The sequence below is a fragment of the Dipteris shenzhenensis genome, chromosome 21 (genome assembly GCF_047967505.1).
Source record: "Dipteris shenzhenensis isolate YYH24624 ecotype China chromosome 21, Dip_SZ_1.0, whole genome shotgun sequence".
NCBI classification, from domain to species: domain Eukaryota; kingdom Viridiplantae; phylum Streptophyta; class Polypodiopsida; order Gleicheniales; family Dipteridaceae; genus Dipteris; species Dipteris shenzhenensis.
Window position 1 is genome coordinate 52,930,027 of NC_141616.1, and position 14,858 is coordinate 52,944,884.

Genomic DNA, 14,858 nt, shown 5'->3' on the forward strand with positions numbered 1-14,858 from the left:
AAGAGAGCCCGATAGAAGAACTCAAAAACACACACACACACACACACGCACACACACACACACACACACACACACACACATTTTTTAGTGAAAGCCAAGATTGTTTATATTACAAGAATAGCCACCTCAAAACGAGGCACTATAAAATACGTTAGTTGACACACACACACACACACACACTTTTTTTAGTGAAAACTTTTGATTGATTATATTACAAGAGTAGTGACCTAAAAAATGAGAGAGCCAAAATTGCATCAGTTGAAAATCTCAGTGTATGCTAGATATACATCATGATCTATGCAGCGCATTTGCAAGCAATCAAAGAAGGATTGCTACAGAGAACGCTTAAAAAAGTCAAACAAGGAAAATATAGGATCACTAAAGACTTTACAGTTCGTGTTTGTCCATAAGGTCGAGAGTGCCCAATAGTGAACCCAAACAAAGAAAAGATGAAACTTTGGTCTGGGTGGATGAAAACCAAAGAGCCAAAAAGACTTCCCAAAATGAATAGTTGGGAATCTCGCTCCTCGTAGGCGCTGCTGCTGAAGAAGATCAATGAGCTCAAGAGAACATGGACAAAACCACACACACACACACATTTTTTTGGGTGAAATCTTTGATTGATTATATTATATGAGTAGCAATCTCAAAACAAGGTGCTACAATTACATCAACTGAAAATTTCAGTATATTTCAAAAAGACCTCATGATCTACACACACACACACACACACACACACACACATTTATTTGGGTGAATCCACTCTATTTACATTAAGAAAATATTTTTACAATATGAATAGTCTCAGAAAAAACTATTCTGAAAAATCAGAAGCAGTGGAAAAACACCTCAAGACAAGAGACATCCAAATCATCCTCGTGACAAGCATCATATAGAGATTGTCTCAATGATGCTCTGAAGAACTCATATGGTTGAAGCAGTGCGGTTTCTAAGAAGACTTTATTTCTTTGCTTCCAAATTGTCCATAGTGCCCAAAATCTAACCCAATGTAAAAAGAGAGTATTGGGCTTGTGCTGGAGCATATCTTCCAAATAGCCCAAAGAACTTGCCAAATCGATGGCCAGGAAACCTGAGTTGAAGGCAGTGAGAGATCCTATCAAGAAGTTTGGAATGAGGACAAAACCATAAAAGATGTGGGATAGTCGCAGTAGGATGGGAGCACCTCAAACAATGAGGAGCTGCAATTCTGTGTGTGGTCAAAGTGACACCAACTGAAAAAACCCCCACTATACATCTCCAAAGAAACAATCTTTGTTTCAAGGGCAATTTACTGTTCCATATCAGTTTGAGATTGGACTTCCACCATGGAAGAGATTTCTTTAAATGCTAGAGAGCATTCCCATATTGTGCAATCCACTGGAGGACGCAAAATCAGCCTATAAACCTTCATGGAAGTGATATTCTGCATTGAGAGGGGGCGAGGGCCCTGAAAATGAGGCATGAGCTTCCAATCTTGAAGCCTGTGTGAATCATCAAATGGAGGTACTGGGAGAAAAGGCTGTAGTAGAGAGCATATTTTCCTCCATATTGGTCTATGATGCAAACCAAGAGGAAATCTATGGCAAGCATCACACACACACACACACACATTTTTTTTTAAGGGTAAATCCAGTGCAGTATATTTATATTCTCATAAATTTACACACACACACACTTTTTTTTTTGGTAAAATCCAGTGCAGTGTATTTATAAGTGTATTTATAATGTCATAACTTTACAAGAGGGAAAGTCTCCAAGATGGAGAGTATTCCACAGATTAGAAGCATAAAAAGAAAAGCTCAATGCAAGATGCATGTATATCACCCTCATGGCAGGCATCATATAAAGATTGCCGCAATGAGGCTCTAAAAGATTCATATGACTTTTGAAACTGACAGCCCAAGTATGCCAGATTATGCTCTTCCCAGATTGTCCAAAGAGCCCAATATCTCACCCATGAGAAAAAGAGTGAGTATTGAGATAAAGACGTCCTAAATCTGCCAAATAATTAAAAAAGTTTCCCAAATATGTGACTCTGGAAACGGAGGCGAAGATGATCTGAAATTTTCCCCAGGAGGTTCCGAGTAGACTGGCAATGCCAAAGCAAATGAGGGACAGTCTCTAAAGGAGCGTGACACCGTAAGCAAGTGGGTGAAGCAATGTGACGTTTGGCAAGTGTGATTCCCACTGACAGTGTGCCAGTCAAGCATCTCCAAAGAAAAAGTCTTTGTTTCAAAGGCATTTTACACCTCCATATTAGTCGGAGATTCTTCCGCCACCATGAAAGGGGCCGCCTGATATGCCACAGAGTATTAGCATATTGATGCATCCAAGGGGCAGGCTGTCCAAGGGGCAGGCTGAAGAAGCTTGTAGACTTTGATGGAGGTCAAAATAGGCAGAGAAATAGGACGAGAGCATGTAGCAGAGGGGTACAATTGCTAATCCATAAGCCTGTCTGTGTCAGCCACAGGGGGAATAGGTAGAAAAGGATGCAAGAGATCAGCAATTTTCTTCCATATCAATCTGTGATGCATTCCCAATGCATAAGTGGCAGTGGCCTGAGGAAAAGATAAGATATGGCCATGATCATCTACCACGTCATTGATGTATCTGATTCCCAATTTCATGAGATTATATGCCCTAACCGGTTCCTGTAAAGCAAGTGGAGTGTCAAAAGATGGCACTCCTCCAATGAATACTTTCTTTCCGCATTGAGTTTGTCCCCGAATGATTATTAGGAGCCCATTTGACTTTAGAAAGCACTTGTTTCCAGTCCAGTATCAGAGCAGTAGAGAAAGGGCATCTAGGAATCTTCCCTACAAATCTCCCAATGACACACACTTTTTTTGGTAAAATCCAGTGTATCTATATTCTCATAAATTTACAAGATGGGATATCTCCCACACACTGACATGAGACTCCAAACTAGAGCCCAATGGAAAAACTCAAAAACAGATAGAGAACACTTCAAGGCTAGTAGCATCCAAGTCCCTTGCAGCAAAACTGTCATATAAGGATTGCTTGAGGGACATTCTGAAGAAAATATATGCTTGAGGAAACTGTTGACCCATCCTGGAATGCAGTCTCTGAGTCCAAATGGTCCATAGTACCCAAAAGCGAGTCCAATGAAAGAAGAGGAGGAATGGAGACATCTAAGATGAGAGGCATCCAAACATCCAAAAAAGTTTCCCAAATCTGATGGAGGGAAACCGAAGCCGCAGCAAATGAGAAATACGAGTGATCAATATGCGAGAGTGTGGGCAAGACCATAATAGATGAGGAACTGTTTCACAGTGATGAGAGCAACGGGGACAGGAGGGGGAAGCAATGCGGCGTGCTGCCAATTTCGCCCCAATGGAAAAAGCTCCCACTATACATCTCCAAAAGAAAAACCTCTGTTGCAATGGCAATTTGGCTTTCCAGATTTTCATGAGTCGTGATTGCCACCAAGATAGAGGCCTATCCAAATTCCAAAGAGTGTTGGCATGCTTATCAATCCATGGCGGTGGAAGAAGAAATCTGTAGACCTTCGAGGAGGTCAGATTGTGCATTGAGAGCGTATGAGTAGCAGGAGGTAAGGAAGTCAATTTCCAGTCCAGTAATCTGTCCTGTACAAACAGTGGAGGGACCGGAACAAATGGCTGCAACATAGTTGAAAGAGTTCTCCAAATGGACCTATGATGTAGACCCAAGGAGAATGTCCTGCAAGCTTGTGGAAATGAAAGCATACAACCTTGTTGATCCACAACATCGCCAACAAATCTTATGCCCAATTTCATGAGATTGTATGCTTTAATAGGTGCCTGTAAAGCGAGAGGCAATTCAAACACCTTGCTCCAATGGATGCTCTCCAAACGAAGAGAATTACCATGATGAGAAGAAGCACCTGTCCATTTTGCATATGAGAGAATTCTCTTCCAATCATGAATAAAAGCATAAGAAACAGGGCAACCAGGAATTTTCCCCTGAAATGTGGTCATGACTGCTTCCCAGTGATCTGTAATCCAATGCCCATATGCATGAGACGCCATGTTTCCACACATTGCTGCTAACATAATAGCCCATGGCTGTTTTTGCTGAAAAAAATCAGCAATCGTAGTGCTCTTTCTTGCCAACATATGAACCTGGAGATTGAGAATATTCAGCCCCCCATGAGTCTTAGGTGAACAAATAGACTGCATAGGTAGTAGTCGCAAAGCCTTTTTATGAGATTTGCTTTTCCAAAATATCTCCATAGCCTGAGACATATAGGAAGCCAAATGCTTGAAAGACCAGGGAAGAAGAGGCAAATAAAATTGCACGTATGCCATAATGATGGACTGTACTATCCGAAGTCGAACATGTAAAGGCCAAGTGGACAAATGCCAGTATTCCAGCTTCTTGTTGATCTTTTGAAGCACCCATTTGAGCTGTTGTTGCGGGGTAATATTCCAGCCAATGGGGTAGCCTAAATGCCTCACAATAGTGTGGGAAGAGATAATGTGACCTGGCCAGAGAAGTGCATGCCAATTAGCTTCTTTCAAAGCTAGAAGTTTTGATTTCTGAAAATTGATTTGCAGTCCAGCAGCTATGCCAAAGTCATTCTGTGTATGCATCAAGTGAGAAAGGTCACTTTGAGAATTCCTGGGCATAAAGTATGAATCATCAGCATATGCCTGTGCAAGAAAAGACTGTGCCCCTGGAATTTGCAAGCCATGAAGCTGTCGTGTATCTGCAAGATAGTCCATATGCAACAATAACGGATGGGTGGCAATGGCATACAATAAAGAACTAAGAGGGCAATCCTGTCTCACTGAGCGGGTCATAGTCCAAGTTCTTGACAACCCACCACCAAGCAAGCACTGCGCTGTGGCCTGAGAATAGAGCCAGTATATGATATGGACGAGTCGAGGGCCAAATCCCAATTTATGCATAGTCTGAGAGATAAAATCCTAGTGGACAGTATCAAATGCTTTCGCAATGTCTACTTGCAGAATGAGAACGTCTTGTTTAGAGTATTTGGCATACTCAATCGCAAGCAAAGCATTAGAGATATTGTCAGTGATCTGCCTTCTGGGGACAAACCCATACTGTCTAGGATGAAGTCCTGCTTGCAAAAAGAATCGAACTCTGAGGACAATCATTTTAGCAATGAGTTTATAAATAACAGGCATGAGAGATATAGGCCTCCAATCAGCCATGGTCTCACACAAGCTTTTTTTGGGAATCAATTTGACTAGGCCATGTTTCCAGGATGGGGGAAGAGATTGTTCTGCCCAAGCATGATTGATCATTAGAAGAAGAGTGTTTTTGAGATCACCCCAAAATGCGCGGAAAAATTTGACAGTCAATCCATCCCAACCAGGAGAGCTGCTTTTGCGTAGATGACTCGAAGCATCATCCAATTCACTGAGCATAAAAGGCTGCTCCAATGCATGAGCCTGTTCCCGAGACAAAATGGGCTGGACATGCATAAGAAATTGAGACCTAGCTGTATCCACCTGCATCAGATGATCAGGCTGAAGAGAAAGGAGATGCTGGAAATGACTAGAACATAGCGATTCCAATTCTGATTTGGAAGTGGTCCAAGTGCGATCATCTTTCTTGATCCTGCAAATATCCTCCTTTCGCCTATCCGCATGAAGACTTTTAAAAAAGGCTTTGGAGGAACAGCCCTTATCCAAAAGGGGTTTCATGCGAGCTCGGATTTGCCATTTCTTTAATTTGCAAAGATCATTTTGGTGGATGATATGAACCGCATAAGCACAAGAATCCTGCTCAGAAGAGGTAAGCTGCCTATGAGAACTGATTGCATCCATTTGCTGCTTGTGAGACTGAGCCCATTTCAGCTTGAGCCTGTAGTTTCCCATGTAACTCCGTCCATAATCTTGAATAACAGCCTGTAAGCGATGAGCAAGGCTGATCCAAGCAAAATCCATATCCTCCTGAGCATGTAAGAGGAGGGGACGGACAGCCACTCTCACCATGTTCTGAAATTGTTGATGAAGCAAATAAGCACTATTAACATGGAGCAGGCGATGACCAAAGAAAGTCATATCATCTGTCAAACGTGCTATTGATAATGTCAAGCATACTAGAAAATGATCAAAGAGCAAGAGGGAATGATCAACCCAAAGTGTACATGTAAAATCAGCATACTGGTGAGCATGCAACAAATACCATTTGTCAAGTCGAGCCCAGTAATGAGTAAAGGCATTGTGATGATATGTATAACCCATATCTCTGTCCCTTGTTAAGAGCCATAAATCTTCTGCATGCAGGGATGAGAGCATATCTTCCCAATGTCGGAGCTCAGTGAGGATCATGTGAGAACGATGAGTTGTGTTATCTTGAGTGGCAGGCGAATTGTTGAAGTCTCCACACAAAAAAGCATTGGACAGCCATGGATATTGTTTAAGGGAGTCCGACATTTCAGCTCTAGTCATAGAGGTTTGTGAAGCATAAACAGGTGCTATTTCATAGAGATCAGCCTGCTAGATGCACCTGATCGCCATCCATCGACCCTGAGGGTCATTGTAAGCAACCGTGGGCTGCATATCATGTTTGACCAGCATGCAGACCCCCGAAAAGTGCATTGTACCAGCATAAAAAATATCATAACCAGCATAGTAGCCTTGCTGTCCAGCCAAGAAGTGTTGATTGTGTTCCTGTAAAGAGATCACATCGGGATGCATTCTATGTACATAATGCCAGAAAAGTCTCCACTTATTGACATTACAAAGACCCTGAACATTGTATGTAATGCAAGTAATTGAAGTAGACATAGAAGATATGTACAGTCAAACCAAAAGCAAAGTAAAATATAAGCTGTCAGGCCTCAGCCATGACATCAACATCCACCTGGCCTCTTGGATCATTAGCTCTATGATCCTCAGCATTGCCACAAACTGGGATGCCCCTTTTTAACACCTCAACCCACAGTTGAGAAGCAAGGCTGTCAGCAGGGGTAGAGGTCTGACCAGGGGTAGAGGTTGAAGCATCCCAATGGCGAGATTGTAACGGACGTGGTTTGAGAGCGAATACCTTTTTGGGTTGCTGCCAGGCACCCTGGGTAGGGGCATGAGATTCTGAAATTTTGCCCTTCCCTTTATCCTTTTGCTTAGCTGAAACCTGAACCACATTTTCTTTGGAAGGGACAGATTTGGATGCAACATCACCCAGTTTGGTAGGCATAGCCTTGGACCCCGGAGTATAAGTAAGGGAAGGAGTATTTTCTGGAGCAATAGCTGTAGGTGGGAGCTGATGCAGAACTGCAGGACACTGTGAAGCTAGGTGGCCAAACTTATGGCATGTGAAACAAGCACCTGCAAAAACTCCCCATTTCAAATCAAAGTATTTTTCACTGAGGGGAACATCCTCCACTTCAACCGCAATGGAAGGAGGGGTTGGGTGATTTGTATCCCAAAGAATGCAAAAACGATTGCGATTACCCGAAGGGCGGGGTGGGCATACAACTTGCCCCTAAGTGGCTGCCAAACTTGGTAACTCAGCCCTCATATAGTCCGGAAAATCCACTACCTCAACCCATACAGGGCAGTGATGTCGAATGAGGCTTTGGTAATCCTTATTTGGCGACCATGGCATGACATGTACCATTTGTCTGCCATAGAATAAGGGCGACATCTCCAATATCTGCTGACGGTATGAAGCATCCGAAAAATGCACTTCATAAAAACCCCTGGAAGCAAAATATACTCCTTCAACAAAGCAACCTCCCAACAGTGCCTGAACCCACTGGGCCACATCATTGGCTGAAGGTAACTTTCCTGGGAAAAAAATGATAATTGCTTGCTGAGAGAACTTTCGAAGAGGAGCAACCAATGAAGGCAGCTTCAACTTATATTTGATGGCCGGGGGAGGTTTGGCCCACTCCTTCCGGCTGTGATGAAATTCATCTTTAAGCATGTCAAAAACATAGTGAGCATCTACAGAATCTGCAGAAGAGAAATCAACTTACTATCTTTTGGAGTCCCGGGAAGACTCCTTGCGAGAGTAGCTTTTGAACTGATCTTCCATGAAGGAAAACAGGGTGGGATTGATGAGGAGGTGGAAGCATAGCAGAACTGTACGGACAGTGAACGAGATGGAAATGCAAGCTGTATGGACTGTATGGAAGGTACAGATTGTACGGATGTATGGAAGAAGGACTATGGGGGTTGAATCATACGGAAGGCGAGAAAATACGCAGAAACTGTACGGAATACAGAAAGGGAAGGGGCTGCTGACGCAGAACAGCAGGGCAGATTGTACGGAGCAGGACGGAAGGCAAGGAAAAAGTCGATGCAAGCTGTACGGAAGGAACGATGAGCAGATATGGCGAGGCTTCACCGGGAAGAAGAGCACTGTCTGTACGGCGTCCGTACAGCTCGGCGTCCGTACAGCTGTATGGACAAGGGGCGGAACTGAACGAAGTCCTGACACGGACCTGTACGGGGACTCAGAGAGGCTGAGCAGCAACCCTCACGACCTCACCACCGACCTCCTCTCCTCCATCGCTCACCTCCAAGCCCTGCACACACACACACCTCCACCACAACACCCCATGCATATACACACACACCGCATATCACACACACACACACACACACACACACACATTTTTGTTAGTGAAAGCCATGATTGTTTATATTACAAGAAAAGCCACCTCAAAGCGAGGAGCTAGAAATTACATCAGCTGAAAATCTCTGTATATGCTAAAATACATCATGATCGATGTAGCGAGTCTGCAAGCAGTCAAAAAAAGATTGTTGCACACACACACACACTTTTTTTTGGGTGAAAACTCTGAATGCTTTATATTACAAGATAGCTATCCAAGAAAAAACTGGCAAGCTAGAATAATACATCAAGCGAAAATGTCCAGGTAGGACAAATATACATCCTGATCTATGCAATGAGTTTGCAAACAATCGAAGAGTGATTGCTGCGAAGAACTACAGAAAAAAACAAAAGGAGAAAAGACTGGATCGCCAAAGACTCTATGATTTCTAGCTTTCGAGAGAGTCCAGAGTGCCCACACACTTTTTTATTTTATTTTAGTGAAAGCTTTGATTGATGCATGCATGTCTGTATGTATGAAAGAGCACCAGCTTACAACTTCGATGCCCTTTCGATTTGCTGGTGGAAGTAGAGAAATACATACCAAGTTTCATATATTTGATTTGCACGTGTTTACAAATGCACAAAAGTGTTTCGTTGCAGCTGTGTTTAACAATTGATTTTTATGTAGATTCACGTCTTTGAACTGGATTTGGCTTGCAGTCTTATAGTTTCTTGTTTTCCAAATGATGTATGAGAAGTAGGGCTGTTTATACTGTTTCCTTTTGAATCTTTGTAATTCTTTTGTTTCCCCTGCTCTTGGTGGGGGAGGGTATTTTGGAAATTATAAGCAGCTGATGTGATGTAATATAGTAATTTGACAATTTATTGGTTCAGGTCATACGGCTGCAAGGAAATGTAAATGATGCAGTGGCACTCATAAGGGACTCAATACGAATAGTCGAGGCATGCTTTCTCATGTGGATCATCTATGGTTTGCCTGCAAGATTTCTTTTGTTGAATCGTTTACCAGTGTCATGAGGAATTGTACGGGAAAAATACTGTTGTTGCGGGTAGGGTGAGATGTAGGGTTAGTGGCGATGTTCTGTTATTGGTAGATCCAGGAAGCAACAGAGAGGCAACTTTTATGTGATCTCATAAGTTCTTTGTTTGTTCTCGATTACTAGTTCAATCTTCTCTGATCGTATTTACTTCAGAATCTTAGTTGACATGCATTGTGTTTCACATCATGATTAAGGCACCAATTCAGATCTAAAACACTTTTGATGGCCTAGTATTGCAGGAGGCTGGACTAGGACACACAAGTATGGCTGTCAAGCGCTTGAACCGACTGTCAGAGGTAGGGTCTGTGGGGTACATTGGTTATTCATTGTTATATGTTAATAAAAAGTCTAAAGATCATAGGTAATTCTGAACAAATGCATGATGCTCTGTGAGTACAAATGTTAGGAAACTTATGTTTATGTCAAACTTTATTATGGCTTATGCCTAGCATTCCAGGAGGTAAGGTTTATCTTGCTTCAGCTCTTCCTGAGTTTGCATACCTTTCTTTCTTTCTTTTTATGGCAAAAAAGTGAACTTCTATCAAGTGTGACCAAAGTACAAAGAAGGGGTGGCTATTGTAACCAATCCGGAGAGTGAAATTGCCATGAGGCCCTGTGGTAGTGTAAGTGAAAAATAAACCATGGTCCCATTCTCGCGCTCTCTTGGCCTCATCTGTGCAAGATGAGCCCTCAACTTTGCTCCAAGTGGCCATGAGGGTGTGTATAATATCTTGCCAGATTACTAAGAATGACATAGAAGCAAAGGTCAGTTTGCACACTTTCCTCCCATTTTTGTATCGCTGTCAGTAATGCTATCTAGCTTCCTGCCCCTCTGCTGCGTCCCTTTCTCTTTGTCACCTTATCCTCCCTTTCAGGTTGATTGGCCAATCCTCTCTTCTTTAAAAGAGTATGATAGACATTATTGCTTTCACAATGCTATGGTGATTGTCAGTCATTGTTCCCAAGTGACAGCATATCATTGTGATTCTATCAGACAGTCAAGATGGCAACTGGGCGAATAGAGGAGATCATGAGCACAGTTGGGGTAAATCAGTGTTGTCCTTTATCATTGATCTTGTTTGGCCTATACATTGATGAGCTCAACTTTCATCAAGACACTAGGCGGAGCAGGATCACCCTTGGCTAGATCTCAGATCCCTTGGTTTGACTCTCTTCTTCAGCCGAGGGTCTCCAGGGACACTAGATGCATTTCAGACTTTTTGTGAGACACATAATCTGAAGGTCAACCTTGGTAAATGAAGGTCATGATCTTCAGCACATCGCGAGCAACCAAGGCCATGATCTTCAAACACATCTCGGGCAGCTGCACATTGAGAGCAATTCATGTTTGACGGGGCACTAGTTGAGGTTGTTGCGTCCTATACGTACTTGGGGGTTCTCTTTTCAAGCCCAATTTTCACAGGAGACCAGCAATGGAGGCTGGATTGAGCAGAGCATATGTCACAATTGCAAACTCAGCGCCAGTTCTTTCAGTCGCACTTTCAGAACCACATGACCAAGTCCTATTTGACTATCTTGTTTGCCCAGCTCGGATGTATGGCAGTCTCTTTTGGGGGACAGACCTATTTGAGAGAGATTGGTTCCATGTAACTTTGGCATGACTACATTAGGATGGCACATGCTACCTTGGCTGGCCAAGCTCATCTTGGCACTAGAAGCAGAGGCAGGTCTGAGGAACTAGTATATGCTTAGACGCACATATGGTTTGCACGCCTGGGACTCCATATGGACAGATTGCCACCGTTTCAGTGTAGCCTTGAGGCCCCATCCATTCCACTCACCTATCATGAGGTGAATCAAGTCATCAGAGAGGACCTCCTACAACTCCACACGTAGAGGTCTTGGCTAGAACCAGATGAGCTTTTGGTAAAACTAAAGTTCTACAAAGATCACTGCTTGCTGATCTCAGTGGAGGGCCTTATTGTATACACGGATTCATCTCCTGCATGCGTTGAGGATCCTGATTGCACAATTTTGAATATCCTCTCATCGGTTATGGATTAAGATGGACGAGCATAGGGCATCCCACACGTATGTGATAAGCAAGAGGTTGAGACATAGGAGCACTTTGCATTTAGATGCCCGATGTACTATGAGATTCATGGATGGCATTCTTGTCTATTTAGAATCATCGTTTATTAGCAGCTCATGCATTTCTTGGTTCAGGAAGAATTAATCCATTGTTCATCTTGTCAAGGCATATTTCACAACTACAATTGATTGTGTATGGATCAAGAGATTGATGGCATATTGTTGTGGTGTATTGCAGGTATCTACTGCTATACTCACTGACAGTCAGAGTGCTATGAATCTTGCACATACAAAACACATTGAGATCCATTATGATTATGTTAGAGAGAGGTTACATGGAAGAGAGATAGGTTGCTCTACTATCCTACATATTAGAACATTGCAAACCTATTCACCAACGCCCTCTCAGAGAAAAGTTTGAAGCTTGGAGATTGAGGACATTCTTGTTAGAGGGGAGTGTTGGAAATATTGTAATATATATATTTTTTGGCAAAAAGAGACTTCTATTAAGTATTAAAGAAAAACCGTTAGAGCAAGCTCCATATGGGATACATCATGCAATGCACGAAAAGCTCAAGAGCCAAAAAGAAAGGATTGAGGCTGATAGTGCCATCTCAATCCGGTGGAAACCTCTGAGAAAAAGGAAGAACCCCTTCAAACTCGAAGAAATGTAGTCCTTCTAGAAGAGGCTGCCCGTGAAGGGCCCTGCATGCTAGCCCATATGGCAATCAAAGTGTGAACCGTGTCAGTCGAAATACCCGTGAACACCTGTGATGGGTGTATCTGGGTGCCATCCAAGGCCTCAGTACATCTGGCTCTCCAAATGTGCCAAGAGGAAATGCTAGCCAAAATCTCCCAAGAGGTGTCCACTGAAACATGAGAAGCTCTGAAGGGAGTAAGTGGTACATCACCTGCCGGTGGACCGAGAGTGCCCAAGAAGAAGGCTCACCCTCATAAAACACCTGGGGCCCGGTAAGGGATAACCATGCGACCGAGCCCCAAGTCATGAAGAAAGGGGAAGTGTGAAAGATGCTGAGTATCCGAGCAACCCCTTTCCAAACAGTCCTCGCCTGACTGCAGTCCCAAAGGCAATGTTGCACTGACACCTCTACAGAATGACATCGAGGACAAGTTGGATCAGCCCCGAATCGTGATCCCCACAGGTTCACTGCAATCCCTCCATGAATAGAAAGCCAAAATCTTTCTATTTCTGAGGGATTTCCAGAGCCTCCTCGAGAAATTTCTATGCAAATCTGCGGTGATGAAGAAGCTTTTCCAATGGGGGGCTTTGGAGGGAATCCAATATCTACTGTTCAGCTGAAATTTCCTGGCATTACCAACTGTGAAACGAAAGAAGGGAATCCCCCTCTCTCGGTGCCCATGATCTATCCACTCCCACTCTCTTGGGTCCCACTGCAAGCACCTGATAGGTGCAGCTCCATATAACCACAACCTCCAGGATCCCAAGGCCAAGAGCAGAGGGTCGGGGTCGAAGTACCACTGCAAGCCCGCTCCATGGTCCACAAAACCAGCAATCTTGACAGGCTGAAAGGCAACCTCAAGAAGAATGCCATCCTCGGATATAGAGAGTAAGCCTCCATCCCCAACGTCAAAGACCAGTGCGTCTTCCTTGAGACCTCGGAGAGCGATCACTTGTAAAGGAAGTGATGTCCTCGAAAAAGCCCCCATCCAAGTGGTGGAAGTAATAGGCAACTCAACTGTCCATTCCACCGGGATGGCTGCACCTATTTGCTGAATCGTGCGTGCTACCCCTCTGAGGTGACTCACGGACTGCAGTCTCTGATCCTTAGGGAGCCTGATAAAAGCTTTCCAAGTGCCTACTGTGTAAGCGGGGCCTCTCTCCCATTTAGACCACTGCATGTAATGGGAAGTGCCCAGTGGGCTGGCATGCTCGTCAAGAATACTATCATTCCAAATGATCGGCTCCTTATCAATCTCTTCGACGGTAGAAGGTGGAATCCTTCGAAGAGTGTTCCTGAAGCTCCCCCAAGCTTTCTGGATGGCAGTCATGAGAGGAGAGGCAGGAGATCTGAGAAGGGGGGAAAGTGAAAATCCAGCGAGGGCTGTCCACCCAATCATCTCCCAAGGTTGGTGTGCAAGCCTGTATGCGTCCAAAAAAGAAATCCTTCCAAGGTTCCTGCCCAGGCATGAGTCCCCTCACCACCACCTTACAAAGCAATGCCTTGCACTCCAAGTCCGGGTCAATGACATTAAGGCCCCCTTCACATGTAGGGAGAATAACGGTCTCCCAGGCCACCCTTGCTGCAACATCTGCTGTCCCATCAAGTCCGCTCTATAAAAAATTCCTGACTGGTAAGATGAGCTGAGTGATGCAATCGCTAGACCGGTACCAGCAAGAATACACAAACGAGGAGGTGGCCAAGAGAACCTGGTTCAGTACCACGACTCTAGATGCAAGGTCAAGTTTGGCAGAGCTCCAAAAAAGGAGTTTTTTCCTTATAGTTTCTAGTACTGGGGCAAACTGCTGTGCTGGAGAGATGTGCAATCCTACGTGGCATCCCAAATAACTGATAGGAACACCCCTCTGAATCCAGGAAAAGCCAATGTCAACTCCCCAGCCTGGAGTGTCCTCATCATTGATCCAAAAGCCAAAGGATTTATGCAAGTTAATGTGTGCCCCTGCAGGTGAGCAAAAAATATCCAAGGCTGTCCGGAAAGAATCAAGTGACTACGAAGAGGCCTCAATAAAAATAGTAGTGTCATCAGCCAATTGATAGTCAAGAAGCTCCTGCTCCTGTCTCAAGGGCAATCTCAGCCCAAAAAACTCCGCGTGAGATCTAAGGAAGATACTCATAGCTTCTGCCACGAAAAGAAAGAGGAAGGGGGCTAAAGGGCATCCCTGACGAACTGATCTGGAAATCTGAAACCTGTCACCTCTTACCCTTCCAATCAGAACCTGGTTGTGGGATGATCTGTAAAGGAAGGCCGCTCCAATCCAAGCATCTGAAAATCCAAACCGTTGATGTGAAAAAAAAAGAAACACAGGACTGTCCTCAGACAAACACAAAATGACTCAATACTTTACTGCTGACCCCATACAATCATATCCACTTCTTCAGAATCCAACTCTAGAGACAAAATCGTATCTTCAGGACTTCCCCGGGATCAGTACTGTAATGTGGTAGCTCTCAAGGTAGAGCTTATGCACCGACTTTTAGAGCG

General features: G+C 43.9%; 1 protein-coding gene across 1 annotated transcript in view; it reads left to right on the top strand.

The window, feature by feature from the left end:
- Positions 1–14,858, top strand: part of LOC147889059 (Tetratricopeptide repeat (TPR)-like superfamily protein) — a 247,182-nt gene that overhangs the window by 80,881 nt on the left and 151,443 nt on the right. Inside the window, exons 9-10 of the mRNA XM_087392741.1 lie at positions 9,436–9,504; positions 9,842–9,898. Coding sequence (XP_087248867.1) covers positions 9,436–9,504; positions 9,842–9,898 — 126 coding nt within the window. The remainder of the gene's footprint in view (positions 1–9,435; positions 9,505–9,841; positions 9,899–14,858) is intronic.